The sequence below is a fragment of the Babylonia areolata genome, chromosome 24 (genome assembly GCF_041734735.1).
Source record: "Babylonia areolata isolate BAREFJ2019XMU chromosome 24, ASM4173473v1, whole genome shotgun sequence".
In the NCBI taxonomy this organism is placed as follows: Eukaryota; Metazoa; Mollusca; class Gastropoda; order Neogastropoda; family Buccinidae; genus Babylonia; species Babylonia areolata.
Window position 1 is genome coordinate 9,404,111 of NC_134899.1, and position 13,620 is coordinate 9,417,730.

General features: G+C 43.7%; 1 protein-coding gene across 1 annotated transcript in view; it reads left to right on the plus strand.

The window, feature by feature from the left end:
• The window catches only part of LOC143299048 (carbohydrate sulfotransferase 15-like), an 83,962-nt gene extending 71,233 nt beyond the window's left edge, over positions 1–12,729 (plus strand). Inside the window, exons 5-8 of the mRNA XM_076612140.1 lie at positions 2,725–2,881; positions 4,020–4,182; positions 9,927–10,074; positions 12,471–12,729. Coding sequence (XP_076468255.1) covers positions 2,725–2,881; positions 4,020–4,182; positions 9,927–10,074; positions 12,471–12,667 — 665 coding nt within the window. The 3' untranslated portion in view covers positions 12,668–12,729. The remainder of the gene's footprint in view (positions 1–2,724; positions 2,882–4,019; positions 4,183–9,926; positions 10,075–12,470) is intronic.
• The last annotated feature ends 891 nt before the right edge of the window (positions 12,730–13,620 follow it).

Consider the following 13,620-nt stretch of genomic DNA (forward strand, 5'->3'; position numbering starts at 1 on the left):
TATCGCCTGCCTGTGAGATGGATGTTTCCAGTTACACAGGTCAATGATGTTGCCAGAGGGCAGGCACGGTAGCAAGGTGGTATGATGAAGTACTGCCAGAGAAAGCAGCTTTCTCGGGTCTCTGGTACCACCGCCGATAACCCCACACCCCCCTCACACCTCCGCCCGTAAACAAGGCGCCACGGCCAGTTTTCCCCTGCGGCGCCGGGTCTATTTTAGGACACTGTCAAGGACATGCAATGAGAATGGCCGCACAGATGTTGTTCGCATTTGCAGCACTACACAGTTGTGTTAGAAAGCTATAGGTCCTCTCCGCTTTTTTGCGCGAGCTTGTGTGTGTAAATATTTCGGTGTGCGCGTGGTGTGTGTGTGTGTGTGTGTGTGTGTGTGTGTGTGTGTGAGAGAGAGAGAGAGAGAGAGAGATTCAGATTCAGACGGTTTAACTCACTCAGTACGGCCAGTCCTCTCTTCTCCTCTACACAGACCCCTCGGATGTCCAGTGGGTGTCTGAATGACCCAACCTTTAGTTTCCGTCGTCAGAATTGTGGTATTCTTTGTCAACATTCACCTCTTCAGTATAAGAGCGTTCCGTTTGCAATATTTTGATGATGGTAATTGGGGTGAAAAGCTGTTAGCGTCGTCTCTGTCGCCGTTCGTATGGAGTTAATGTGTTTCGGCCATAGGCATACATACACATTGGGGAAGGGGAAGAGGGATGGGGGAAGAGGAGATGGGTAATCCAGCAGCTCATTTACAGACTATGAAGTGACTTCATTTTAAACACAGTATATACGAACTAATTTTTCTTATTAAGTATGAGGTCATTTTCCAGATTGAATATAAAGTTAATTCACTGCACGGCATACATTCTAAACTACCAATAACATTGGCATTCAAGGTTCAATGAAAATACGAGAAACACATTTCTCGGGGCGGTATTGATAAAATCCGTTAACTTGTATTGATTTGTTGTCTCCTTCTTACAACATGGAAAATGAATTTGCCAACTTGACGGCTTAAGTTATCGTTTTCCCCCTCTAACATTATGCTTATGGGTAAATTTAGGAAATCTTTTAGGAACTTCTGCCTCAAGTCATAGAATAATGGGCAAACAAAAATAAAGTGGTGTTCGTTTTCGATTCTGTGTCCACAACTTGGGTATCGTTTGCTTTCAGGGTTTTCACTATATCTGTTTAAGTTGCTATTACTAGGCAATACTCCAAGTCTAATGTGGGAAAGGGCTATCCTGAAGCACCCTACATCAACACTCAATAAATATTTTTCTTTTCCAAAATCATCCTTTAACGTGAGAGAGAGAGAGAGAGAGAGAGAGAGAGAGAGAGAGTGTGTGTGTGTGTGTGTATGGATGTGAGTGTATGAGTGTGTTAATTTGTGACAATTAAAAACACTCGGGTAATAAAGTCAAAGACAGTTTAGCGGAGGCAGAACCCTGACCGAAATGAAGGCCAGGGCTGGGTCTTACAGATAGATCTCTCACTGAATCACATCCAGTCAGAGGAAAGGTCGACACTGGAGGCAAAAATTTGAAGTCTTCACTTCCATTAGAATATCAACAGTTCCACTGAAATATCAACACTTCCATTAGAATATCCACAGTTCCACTGAAATATCAACACTTCCATTAGAATATCAAGTTTCAGTCAAAGGTTATTCAATGGAGACTTGGTCTTCAATCCAACTGGAATTCACTCTGTCTACAAATGACTAAACAAAAACTGTACGCAGTTTGAAACCGCATGTTCTAGCATTATGACGTAGCACATCCAGTCATAGTGTATGGAATAATCAGTTTGGAGACAAAGTTGAATAGAAAACAGAAAGTGGTATTCCTTTTGGGACTTTGTAGAAGCTTCTTGTATTGTATTGTATTGTACTGTATTGTATTGTATTGTATTTCTCTTTTTGTCACAGCAGATTTCTCTGTGTGAAATTCGGGCTGCTCTCCCCAGGGAGAACGCGTCGCTACACTAAAGCGCCACCCATTTTTTGTTGTTGTTTCTTTCCTGCGTGCAATTTTATTTGTTTTTCCTATCGAAGTGGATTTTTCTACAGAATTTTGCCAGGAACAAACCCTCGTGTTGCCGTGGGTTCTTTTACGTGCGCTAAGTGCATGCTGCACGCGGGACCTTGGTTTATCGTCTCATCCGAATGACTAGCGTCCAGACCACCACTCAAGGTCTAGTGGAGGGGGAGAAAATATCGGCGGCTGAGCCGTGATTCGAACCAGCGCGCTCAGATTCTCTCGCTTCCCAGGCGGACGCGTTACCTCTAGGCCATCACTCCACATTTGATCTCTATATGATCTCTGTATTGATCATATATGAAACAGTCAACAGTGCTTCTACCAGGGGCTACATTTTTTATAATCACTTTGTGTGTAGTTTCTCTGTGTAAAATTTCTGGCTGCTCTCCGCCGGGGAGAGCGCCTCGCCACAGTCCTGCGCCACCCTTTTTGTTCTGTCTGCAAGTGTAATTGTTTTTCAACCAAAGTTGATTTCTCTACCGATTATTTTTTCAAGGGACCCACGCTTTTTGTTGCCATGGGTTCTTTTACGTGCGCCTCTCATTGTATGCTGCTGCGCACGGGACGTCGGTTTTGTTGTTGTTGTTGTTGCTTTTGTTGTTGCTGTTGTTGTTTTGTCTCAACGGAGAGAAAGACTAGCACCCTGACCCCCCCCTTTTTTTTTCTTTTCTTTCTTTCAGGGGACGGGTCGCCGTCTTACTTCTTTGACAACCGCAACTGGCCCCTGATGCCCGGCAACGAGGGCTGTGAGGAGCCCCGGGTCACCGTGGGCAGTCACCTCCACCACCTCTATCCCAAGGCCAGGATCATCTTCCTTCTCCGCAACCCCGTGGACAGGTCAGAGGGTGACAGGGCTGGTGGTGGTGGTGGTGGTGGTGGTGGTTATCGTGGTGATGGTTGTCGTGGTGGTGGTGGTTATCGTGGTGGTAGTGGTGGTGGTGGTTATCGTGGTGGTGGTGGTTATCGTGGTGGTGGTGGTGGTGGTGGTTATCGTGGTGGTGGTGGTGGTGATGGTTATCGTGGTGGTGGTTGTCGTGGTGATGGTTGTCGTGGTGGTGGTGGTGGTTGTCGTGGTAGTGGTGGTGGTGGTGGTTGTCGTGGTGGTAATGATGGTGATGATGGTGGTGATGGTGGTTGTCGTGGTGGTGGTAGTTGTGGTGATGGTAGTGGTGGTGGGGTTGTGGTGGTGGTGGTGGTGGTCAAGGTGGCGGTGGGTAAGGTGGTGGTGGTGGTGGTAGTGAGAAGGAGGGGGAAGGATCGTCGTTGTTGCGGTTGCTTCCATTTTCATCATCATCATCATCATCATCATCATCATCATCATCATCATCAGTTTTATCTTAGGTCAGTGTCTGGTTGGGGCTGAGAAGACTGACGGCGATGGTGGTGGTGGTGGTAATGATTATGGTGATGGTGATAAAGAATTGTCGTTGGTTTGCATTGTTATCAACGTAATCATCTATTTTTTTTTTTATCTTGGGTTAGGTCAGTGTCTTGTTGGGTGATGATAGTGGTCTACCGTTTGTATGGGTCGCGGGAGTATGAGCCGTTGACTGGGGGGAGGGGTGGGGGTGATTGTCATCGACAACACAATCTTAAACAGTTGACCTGCATGCATGCGTGCGTGTGTGTGTGTGTGTGTGTGTGTGTGTGTGTGTGTGTGTGTGTGTGGTGTGTGTGTGTGTGTGTGTGTGTGTGTGTGTGTGTGTGTGTGTGTGTGTGTGTGTGTAGTGTGCGTGTGTGTGTGTGTGTGTGTGTGTGTGTGTGTGTGCGTGTGTGTGTGTGTGTGTGTGTGGTGTGTGTGTGTGTGTGTGTGTGTGTGTGTAGTGTGCGTGCGTGTGTGTAGTGTGTGTTGTGTTGTGTTTGTGCGTGTTTCTAACTGAACTAGATATAATACACGCCATACACGATGAATATATATATATATATCCCTAAATTGGATCATATTCTAATTATAACACTTGTGTCCTATTTTCAGACTGTATTCCAGTTACCTGTACAACCACCACAAATACGAATCGGTCAGCAGCAGAACGTTTGACCTGTATGTGCGAGAATCGATCAAAATCTACGAAGATTGCTTCGCCCGCCACACTCTTCGTTCCTGTGCGAACAACGGTACAGTCTTCCAACAAGCGAAGGTAAGGGGGGGGGGGGGGGGGGGGGGGGGGGGGGGGGGGGGGGGGGGGGGGGGGGGAATTTGAGAAGAGTCAAATTTGAGTGTAAAGTCGGCAAGCCAAACTGGAGTGTAAAATCAGCAAGCCAAACTGGAGTGTAAAGTCGGCAAGCCAAACTGGAGTGTAAAATCAGCAAGCCAAACTGGAGTGTAAAGTCGGCAAGCCAAACTGGAGTGTAAAATCAGCAAGCCAAACTGGAGTGTAAAGTCGGCAAGCCAAACTGGAGTGTAAAGTCGGCAAGCCAAACTGGAGTGTAAAATCAGCAAGCCAAACTGGAGTGTAAAGTCGGCAAGCCAAACTGGAGTGTAAAATCAGCAAGCCAAACTGGAGTGTAAAGTCGGCAAGCCAAACTGGAGTGTAAAGTCGGCAAGCCAAACTGGAGTGTAAAGTCGGCAAGCCAAACTGGAGTGTAAAGTCGGCAAGCCAAACTGGAGTGTAAAGTCGGCAAGCCAAACTGGAGTGTAAAATCAGCAAGCCAAACTGGAGTGTAAAGTCGGCAAGCCAAACTGGAGTGTAAAGTCGGCAAGCCAAACTGGAGTGTAAAATCAGCACGCGACGGTGTAAAGCGCTTTATGACAAGTCAAAGTAAGAACATGGATTCAGGTGTAAATTCATTTGAGGTGTAAATTCATCAAGCAGACTTTTTCAACTTCAGAGTTTGTTCTCAGCAAGCTACTGTAGATATAAGAGTTGATTCAGCAATTGAAGTAAAAAAAAAAAAAAAAAGAAAAAGAAAAAAAAAAAAAAAAAAAGAACAACTGAGCAACGAACATGGATTCGGCCAACCAAAGTGTAGTGTAGAGTGGAGTGTAGATTCTCTAAACAATCTGTATCAGCTTCAGAGTTTGTTCTGAGCAAGCCACTGTAGGTATTAAAGATTAATTCAGCAATCGAAGTACTTCTTCTTCTTCTTCTTCTGCGTTCGTGGGCTGCAACTCCCACGTTCACTCGTATGCACACGAGTGGGCTTTTTACGTGTATGACCGTTTTTACCCCGCCATGTAGGCAGCCATACTCCGTTTTCGGGGGTGTGCATGCTGGGTATGTTCTTGTTTCCATAACCCACCGAACGCTGACATGGATTACAGGATCTTTAACGTGCGTATTTGATCTTCTGCTTGCATATACACACGAAGGGGGTTCAGGCACTAGCAGGTCTGCACATATGTTGACCTGGGAGATCGTAAAAATCTCCACCCTTTACCCACCAGGCGCCGTCACTGTGATTCGAACCCGGGACCCTCAGATTGACAGTCCAACGCTTTAACCACTTGGCTATTGCGCCCGTCAATCGAAGTACAAACTGAGCAAATTAAAAATTAACTTGAACAAGCCAAAGTACAGTTTGTATTTCGCAAGCGGGACTGGACTGTAAATTCAGCAAACTGGGTATAATTTCAACAAACCAAATAAGGGTTATGACCTGAACAAGTCAAAGCAGACTGTGACTGGAGCCTACCAAAACTGAGCGCGAACCCTTCAAGTCAGAGTCGCATGTGTTCAGACCGGCTGATGGGATTGAGCTCGATGGTTCAGACAGCCGAAGCTGATTCAGCAAGCGAAATTTTTTTCATCGTGCCCAAAGCGAAAGCAGTTTGTTCAACGAGTACTGTGGGGGTATAAAACCGGATGGCGAGTACAGAATGTAAACTCAGCGTGCGTTGTTGATTATGAACTGAAATGATTATATCCTTGTCTGTCTCCACGTTTTGTGATTTTGAGAATTCTACACAACCATTACAGCATGCACACAACCTAGCCAAGCTTGTTACACTTTATCCTGTATGTTATACTTGTAATCAGTTCGTACAACAGACCTCACCACACTTAATTTCTCTTGCTGAGATAATAAAGTTATTCTGATTCTCAGGTGACTTTAGTGTAAATTTATGCGATTTCTTTAAATATTTATTCAAGTACATGTGTCTTAAGAGTTAATATAGTTAAAGGCTGTTAGTACTTAAAGAATTCATAGATGTTTCAATATAACTTCGAATGTAACTTTTCATTAATTTCATCTGATCGCATGATTATTTAATCACATACATGTCTTTTAAGAATATACTTCATGTTTGAATTGTAAGCATTAGCAACAAGGCTATGTGTGAAAATTCTCTTTGGAGATGATGATAGTATTGATTTGACTTGAACTGACCTTATGAGACTGAATGAAACATCGACAAAAATCTGGCATGGAAATCTTATCAACAAATATCTGGCATGGAAATCATATCGACAAATATCTGGCATGGAAATCATATCAACAAATATCTGGCATGGAAATCATATCGACAAATATCTGGCATGGAAATCAGCGCCGAAAGGACCAAGTTGATGGCCAGCCACACCACCACCACCACTGCTGATATAACTGTCCATGGACTGCAGCTAGGATCTAACAGATCACTTTCCTCGGGTTCCCCATGAGCAACGAAGGATCCCAAGCAGAAATCCTCTCACGGGCAGCAAAGACAACACCAGCACTGTCCAGACTTAAAACCTGTACAGAAGGACAACAACGTTCCCATGAAACACAAAACCAGGCTCCTGTGTGCGCTGGTATATTCCGTCTTCCTGAATGCGTTGCGAAACATGGGCCCTCGTGACAGGCCGGGAAAGAAGAATCCAAGCCGTGGATTGGGTGTTATCGCCAGGTACTGCACATCAGACACACTGATCACATCACCACACATCAGATACACTGATCACATCACCACACATCAGATACACTGATCACATCACCACACATCAGATACACTGATCACATCACCACACGTCAGACACACTGATCACATCACCACACGTCAGACACACTGATCACATCAGACACACTGATCACATCAGACACACTGATCACATCACCACACATCAGACACACTGATCACATCACCACACATCAGACACACTGATCACATCACCACACATCAGACACACTGATCACATCAGATACACTGATCACATCACCACACGTCAGACACACTGATCACATCACCACACATCAGACACACTGATCACATCAGATACACTGATCACATCACCACACATCAGATACACTGATCACGTCAGACACACTGATCACATCACCACACGTCAGACACACTGATCACATCACCACACATCAGACAACCTGATCACATCACCACACATCAGATACACTGATCACGTCAGATACACTGATCACATCACCACACATCAGACACACTGATCACATCACCACACGTCAGACACACTGATCACATCACCACACATCAGACACACTGATCACATCACCACACATCAGACAACCTGATCACATCACCACACATCAGACAACCTGATCACATCACCACACATCAGACACACTGATCACATCAGACACACTGATCACGTCAGACACACTGATCACGTCAGACACACTGATCACGTCAGACACACTGATCACGTCAGACACACTGATCACATCACCACACATCAGACACACTGATCACGTCAGACACACTGATCACATCACCACACATCAGACACACTGATCACGTCAGACACACTGATCACGTCACCACACATCAGACACACTGATCACGTCAGACACATCAGATACACTGATCACGTCAGACACACTGATCACGTCAGACACACTGATCACGTCACCACACATCAGACACACTGATCACGTCAGACACACTGATCACGTCAGACACACTGATCACGTCAGATACACTGATCACGTCAGACACACTGATCACATCACCACACGTCAGACACACTGATCACGTCAGACACACTGATCACATCACCAACGAACAAGTACACCAAACCACCAAGCAGTACAGTGCACCAGGAGCCAGCTGCATTGCTCGGACGGAAGAGCCTAGTATGGTCGTAACCCGCTACCAACTGTGTGCAGTATGGAACTGACCAATGGCGTAGTTCGGTCGACGTAGGCATTGAGTCACGTGTAACTGTCAAAAAGTTAGAACCAAGCAATGCAACTGGCACCAGGACCGGGGTTGCATGAGGTGATCTTTGCAGCGACAGGTTTGCTTAGAGTTCAGAATGTTCCCAAGTTTTCGGAATTTACCGTGGGGTCAGTAAGGTCAGCAAACTTACCGCTGCTAAGTTCACTCATGCAAATTAACAAATAATGAGGCCAAGAGATGAAATGATTAACAAATAGTAAAGAGTGGTCACTCTCTCCATTCATAAGGTATACAACTTCAAGTCAGTGCTGCTTACGCTACCGATTCAGCTAGCACACAGGTAAATAAAAGGTACATTGGATTAAAGAAGCTATGCCAGTCTTGAATAAAAGCTAATTTGTGTTTGAACATTTCTTCTGTCTTTGCTGCTGTGTGCACATGTCAAATGATGGGTATAAGGACAGGCCCGCTGCTTCCTTTTTTGAGGAAGTGTCTGGGTTTGTTCCAATGTACCTTTTATTTACCTGTGTGCTAGCTGAATCGGTAGCGTAGGCAACACTGACTTAAGTTGTGTACCTTATGTAATGGAAAGAGTTACCACTCTTTACTATTTGTTATTCACTCATGCAACCCTCCCCTGATGAAGATCTGCTTACATTAGTTAAGAAATGAAAACAACACGGTGGTACGGCCAGGTAGTAAGATGTAATGGCCTTGCTGAAGCAGTCCTCCAAAGAACTGTTGAGGGAAGGAGACGGAGAGAATGGCAGAACAAAGGACCAACAACATTGTAACAAAATTGCGGAATGGACGAGAAAACCGTTTGCAGAGTCCCCGGCTTTGTTTGACACACAACAGACGGACGCAATAGCCGAGTGGTTAAAGCGTTGCACTGTCAATCTGAGGGTCCCGGGTTCGAATCACGGTGACGGCGCCTGGTGGGTGAAGGGTGGAGATTTTTACGATCTCCCAGGTCAACATATGTGCAGACCTGCTAGTGCCTGAACCCCCTTCGTGTGTATATGCAAGCAGAAGATCAAATACGTACGTTAAAGATCCTGTAATCCATGTCAGCGTTCGGTGGGTTATGGAAACAAGAATATACCCAGCATGCCCACCCCCGAAAACGGAGTATGGCTGCCTACATGGCGGGGTAAAAACGGTCATACACGTAAAAGCCCACTCGTGTGCATACGAGTGAACGCAGAAGGAGAAGAAGAAGACACACAACCAAAGAGCCGTGTGCGAATCTGGTGACCATTCTTCTGTGCTGTGCCCCAGTGTCTCTTCACAGAGTTATGGAAGAAGAAGACGAGGAAGACGATATAATCACAGAGACACAGAGACACAGACACACACACACACACACACACTGCTTTAGTAACCTGACAATTGAGCATTTTATTTTTCACTGTAGCTTGATGAAGCCTTTTTTGTACACGAAAGTGTGTCTTCACCAGTGACTGAGAACGTTGATGTTTTTGACTTTTTGCATTTATTATCAGTTATTTCGCTTGTCAGTGTAACGACTTCTCTTTTACGAAGTCCTTTAAGTAATTTCCTGTAACTGTATTTAGAGGTTGTTTTTTTTTCTTCTTCCAAATTTCTCCCACATTTTTACCCTCATTTGCCCAGTTTCTCCCAACCCTCCATTCATCCACATCTCCCACCCCTACTAACCGATAATACTCAGATGTATTCATAAATACTTTAACAAAATGTCTTCAATCACCGATATGTGTGACGGGACATTAAACAAAAATTCCTCCTCCACACACTGCCAAAGATCGCCAACCAACCAACCTGTTGCAGGTGATGCTGGTTGTCAGTCTGTACTCGGTGTTCGTACAAGACTGGATCAAACTGTTTCCCAGGAACCAGCTTCACTTCGTCACCACGGAGCAGTACAATGAGCGCATGGACCTTTACCTGGCCAAAATTTACCGCTTTCTGGGATTACGTGAGTAGCTGACGTCATCATTCACACGCTTTGTATGCAGCAGTATGAGACACACACACACACATACACACCCACACACACCCACACACACACCCACACACATACACACACATACACACACACACACATACCCCCCCCACACACACACACACGCACGCACACCCGCCCCCCCACATACACCCACACACCCACACACACCACACACCCATCCCTCACTCCCCCACCCCCCAACCCCCAACACACACCCACACACACACCCACCCACCCACCCACCCACACACACACACACACACACACACCGCACCCCTCCCCCCCACACACACCCACACATACACCCCCCCCACACCCCCCCCCCCCCACACACACACCCCAATACACACACACACACCCCGCACTCCTCCTCCCCCCCGACACACACCCACACATACACACACACACACACACACACACACACACACACACACACGCACACACGGGCACGTACCCCTGTCATTTTACTCAGACATGGCACTGACGCAATCATGCTATCATATTCCAACATCAGCCACATATCTTGTAGCCTGCACCTTCAGACTGTCCTTCAATTCAATCGGAATGCATCAATTCAGTGTAAATCAAACCCTGCCACACATAGTTGTCAATTCGTTACGATTTCACAAAATGACAACATCACAAACCAACTGTGTATCGACTTGGTTAGAAATTGTCGCTTGTTCTCATAGACATAACATGTATACAGTTACAGCCATTAACACCATCACGTATCAACTTTTTTTTATTTCGATTTCATGAATTGCCTGATGACAATTATTTCTGGGAAGAAAATGCCTGGTGCTTATTGCCTGTGTGTTTATACCCTTAACCCTTTCCCTGCCAAACTCGCATTTATGCAGCAGCTAGGTAGAGGACCCATGTCACTGAAGGGTGACCTGATCATGGGTCTGTTATCTATCAACCTACTGCTATGTTTGGAAGTAGCATAGGCCATATTTTCTACACATCACAGGGGGCGTCGGGGGTGGGGGTGGGGGTCCCCAGCTATTTTTAGACACCATATTTACTGTGTTTTTAGCACAAGAGAATTTTGCACTCTAAATTGACTGGCGGTGAAAGGGTTATCAAAATGAAATGAAAAGGCAAACAAATGAACTGATATTTATCTTAAAAGAAAAAAAAAGCTCGTGTCTACTGACGGAAGCAAGGATTTATGTTTAACTATTCACACATGCTTGTGATTGTAGACATCTAATTCAAATATTAATTTTCACATTAGAATAAGATGGTAGGAGAGGAAGAGGGTGTATTCTAAACTGGACAGCTGGAGGGTAGAATCAAAGATGAACATTTGAAATGATAGAAAGTACAATTTAGGAATATCATTTAATGGACTTAGTAAAGGGGTAGTCGTTAATTTGCCAGGAAAACCAACTGATAATGGACACACACACACACACACACACACACACACACACACACACACACACAAGCAAAGTATTAACTGCGTTCCTAGTGGTTTTGATGACACATTGTCTTGTAAGTAAGGCTTCATTGACTCATGATCTAAAATGATATGCTGAACTGTAAGGTCACTGAAACAACTGGACTTTGTATCAGTGCAATATTTAGTATGTAGTGAATTAGGCATGCACAGTCTTAAAATTGTGAAAACAGTCTACGAATCAGACCGAATCGAACTGAGAAAGTTCACCGACTGGGTATTTAATTAAAGCTGGACACACAAAAAAACTATCATAAAAGTCTGTTTCAAGTACATTACTCATTTCCTTGTATGACTATGGGCGATATACTTTTATTCCAGCTGTAAAATTAATTTGTTCCCTCGTCTTCTTTTTTTTCTTCTTCTTTTTCTCTGCTCTGTCTGCTAAGTCGTTGAATAGAAAAGCCAATGTTGGATGGTATCCAGCTGAAATCAACATTTTCGTCTTTCACATAAATACACACACACACACACACACACACACACACACACACACACACATATATATATATATATACATATATATATATATATATATATATATATATATGTGTGTGTGTGTGTGTGTGTGTGTGTGTGAGACAGAGAATATTCAAATGAAATTAAGCGTTTGCTATCATATATATATATATAGATATAGATATATATATATATATATATATCTGAGTATATTTGTATGATAAAAAACGCTTAATTTCATTTGAATATTCTCTGTATATATATATATATATATATATATATATATATATATATATATATATATATATATAAGCGTTTGTTATCCTATATGTATAAGATAACAAACGCTTAATTTCATTTGAATATTCTCTGTCATTATTCTCGCCACTTTTTCAACATTCGTGTCTGATTCCGACTGGTCTATGTGTGTGTATGGCAGGGCCGTTAAGTCAGGAGAAGATGCGCAGCATCACGGTTCTGTCCCCTCACAACAGGGGGCAGCACTACAAGGTGGCGGGGCCCATGATGAGCAGCACGCGCTCTCTGCTGGAAAAGTTCTACAGGCCTTACAACGAGGAACTGGCTCGCATGCTGAAAGACCCAGCTTTTCTCTGGGAAGGCTCTGGAGAGGGCTGATGTGAACAATAGCCCATGTACTTTTTCCGTGTGTGATGTGGTGTGTGTGTGTGTGTGTGTGTGTGTGTGTGTGTGTTTGTGTGTGTGTGTGTGTTTGTGTGTGTGTGTGTTGAGGTGTGTGTGTGTGTGTGTGTGTGTGTGTGTGTTGTATCTCTCTCTCTCTCTCTCTCTCCTCTCTCTCTCTCTCTCAGGCGAAATGTACATGTAATGGGCGCATACTCATGTACTTTTACACGAACATATTACATAAAGAAAAGAAAACCCGAGAATATTGCACGATTTTTGTTCAATAGCATATGATTATGTTGAAATAAACTCAAATGTGCGTGTGCACCATGTGCATTTTTTATCCTTTGAGTATGATGCAGTACTTGCTATTATTATTGTGTTTTTGTTTTCAAAAAGATGATTAAAATCACCCTCATTTTCACTATTACAATTATAATAATAATTGATTCTATGAATCGCAACACATATTCTCTCTTCTTTTTCGAAGGTCAGATATATTATTGACATGTATACACACATATATATTGCTTTTTATTGTTGGTAATGGATATAATGTTCTCACTGTTGAAATTGTGGTGGTGGTGTTTTTGCTTTTTTTTGTCTTGAACTGGCGGACACAAAATGGTGTCCAGTGTGTCGCTCGAATGAGCCGAAATATTTATCGATGTGAACTTCACATGGACATGGTGTCCATGGCAAAGTCTTTCAACAAACGGAACAAGAACTGTTGTGAAAAAAACAACAACATAGATTATGATTATGATTGTTGGTCTTTTATTATTTTCTTTTCGGTTTTCTTTGAATTGTTAATGTTTTATTATTTTAATTTTTTTTTTACTTGTATTTTGTTAGTTTGTTGGTTTTTTTTTTTTTTTTTTTTTATTGTTTTGTTGCTATTTTTCTGGTTCGCGTTCACTGTGTGCCTGTTTGTTTGCTGTTATTTT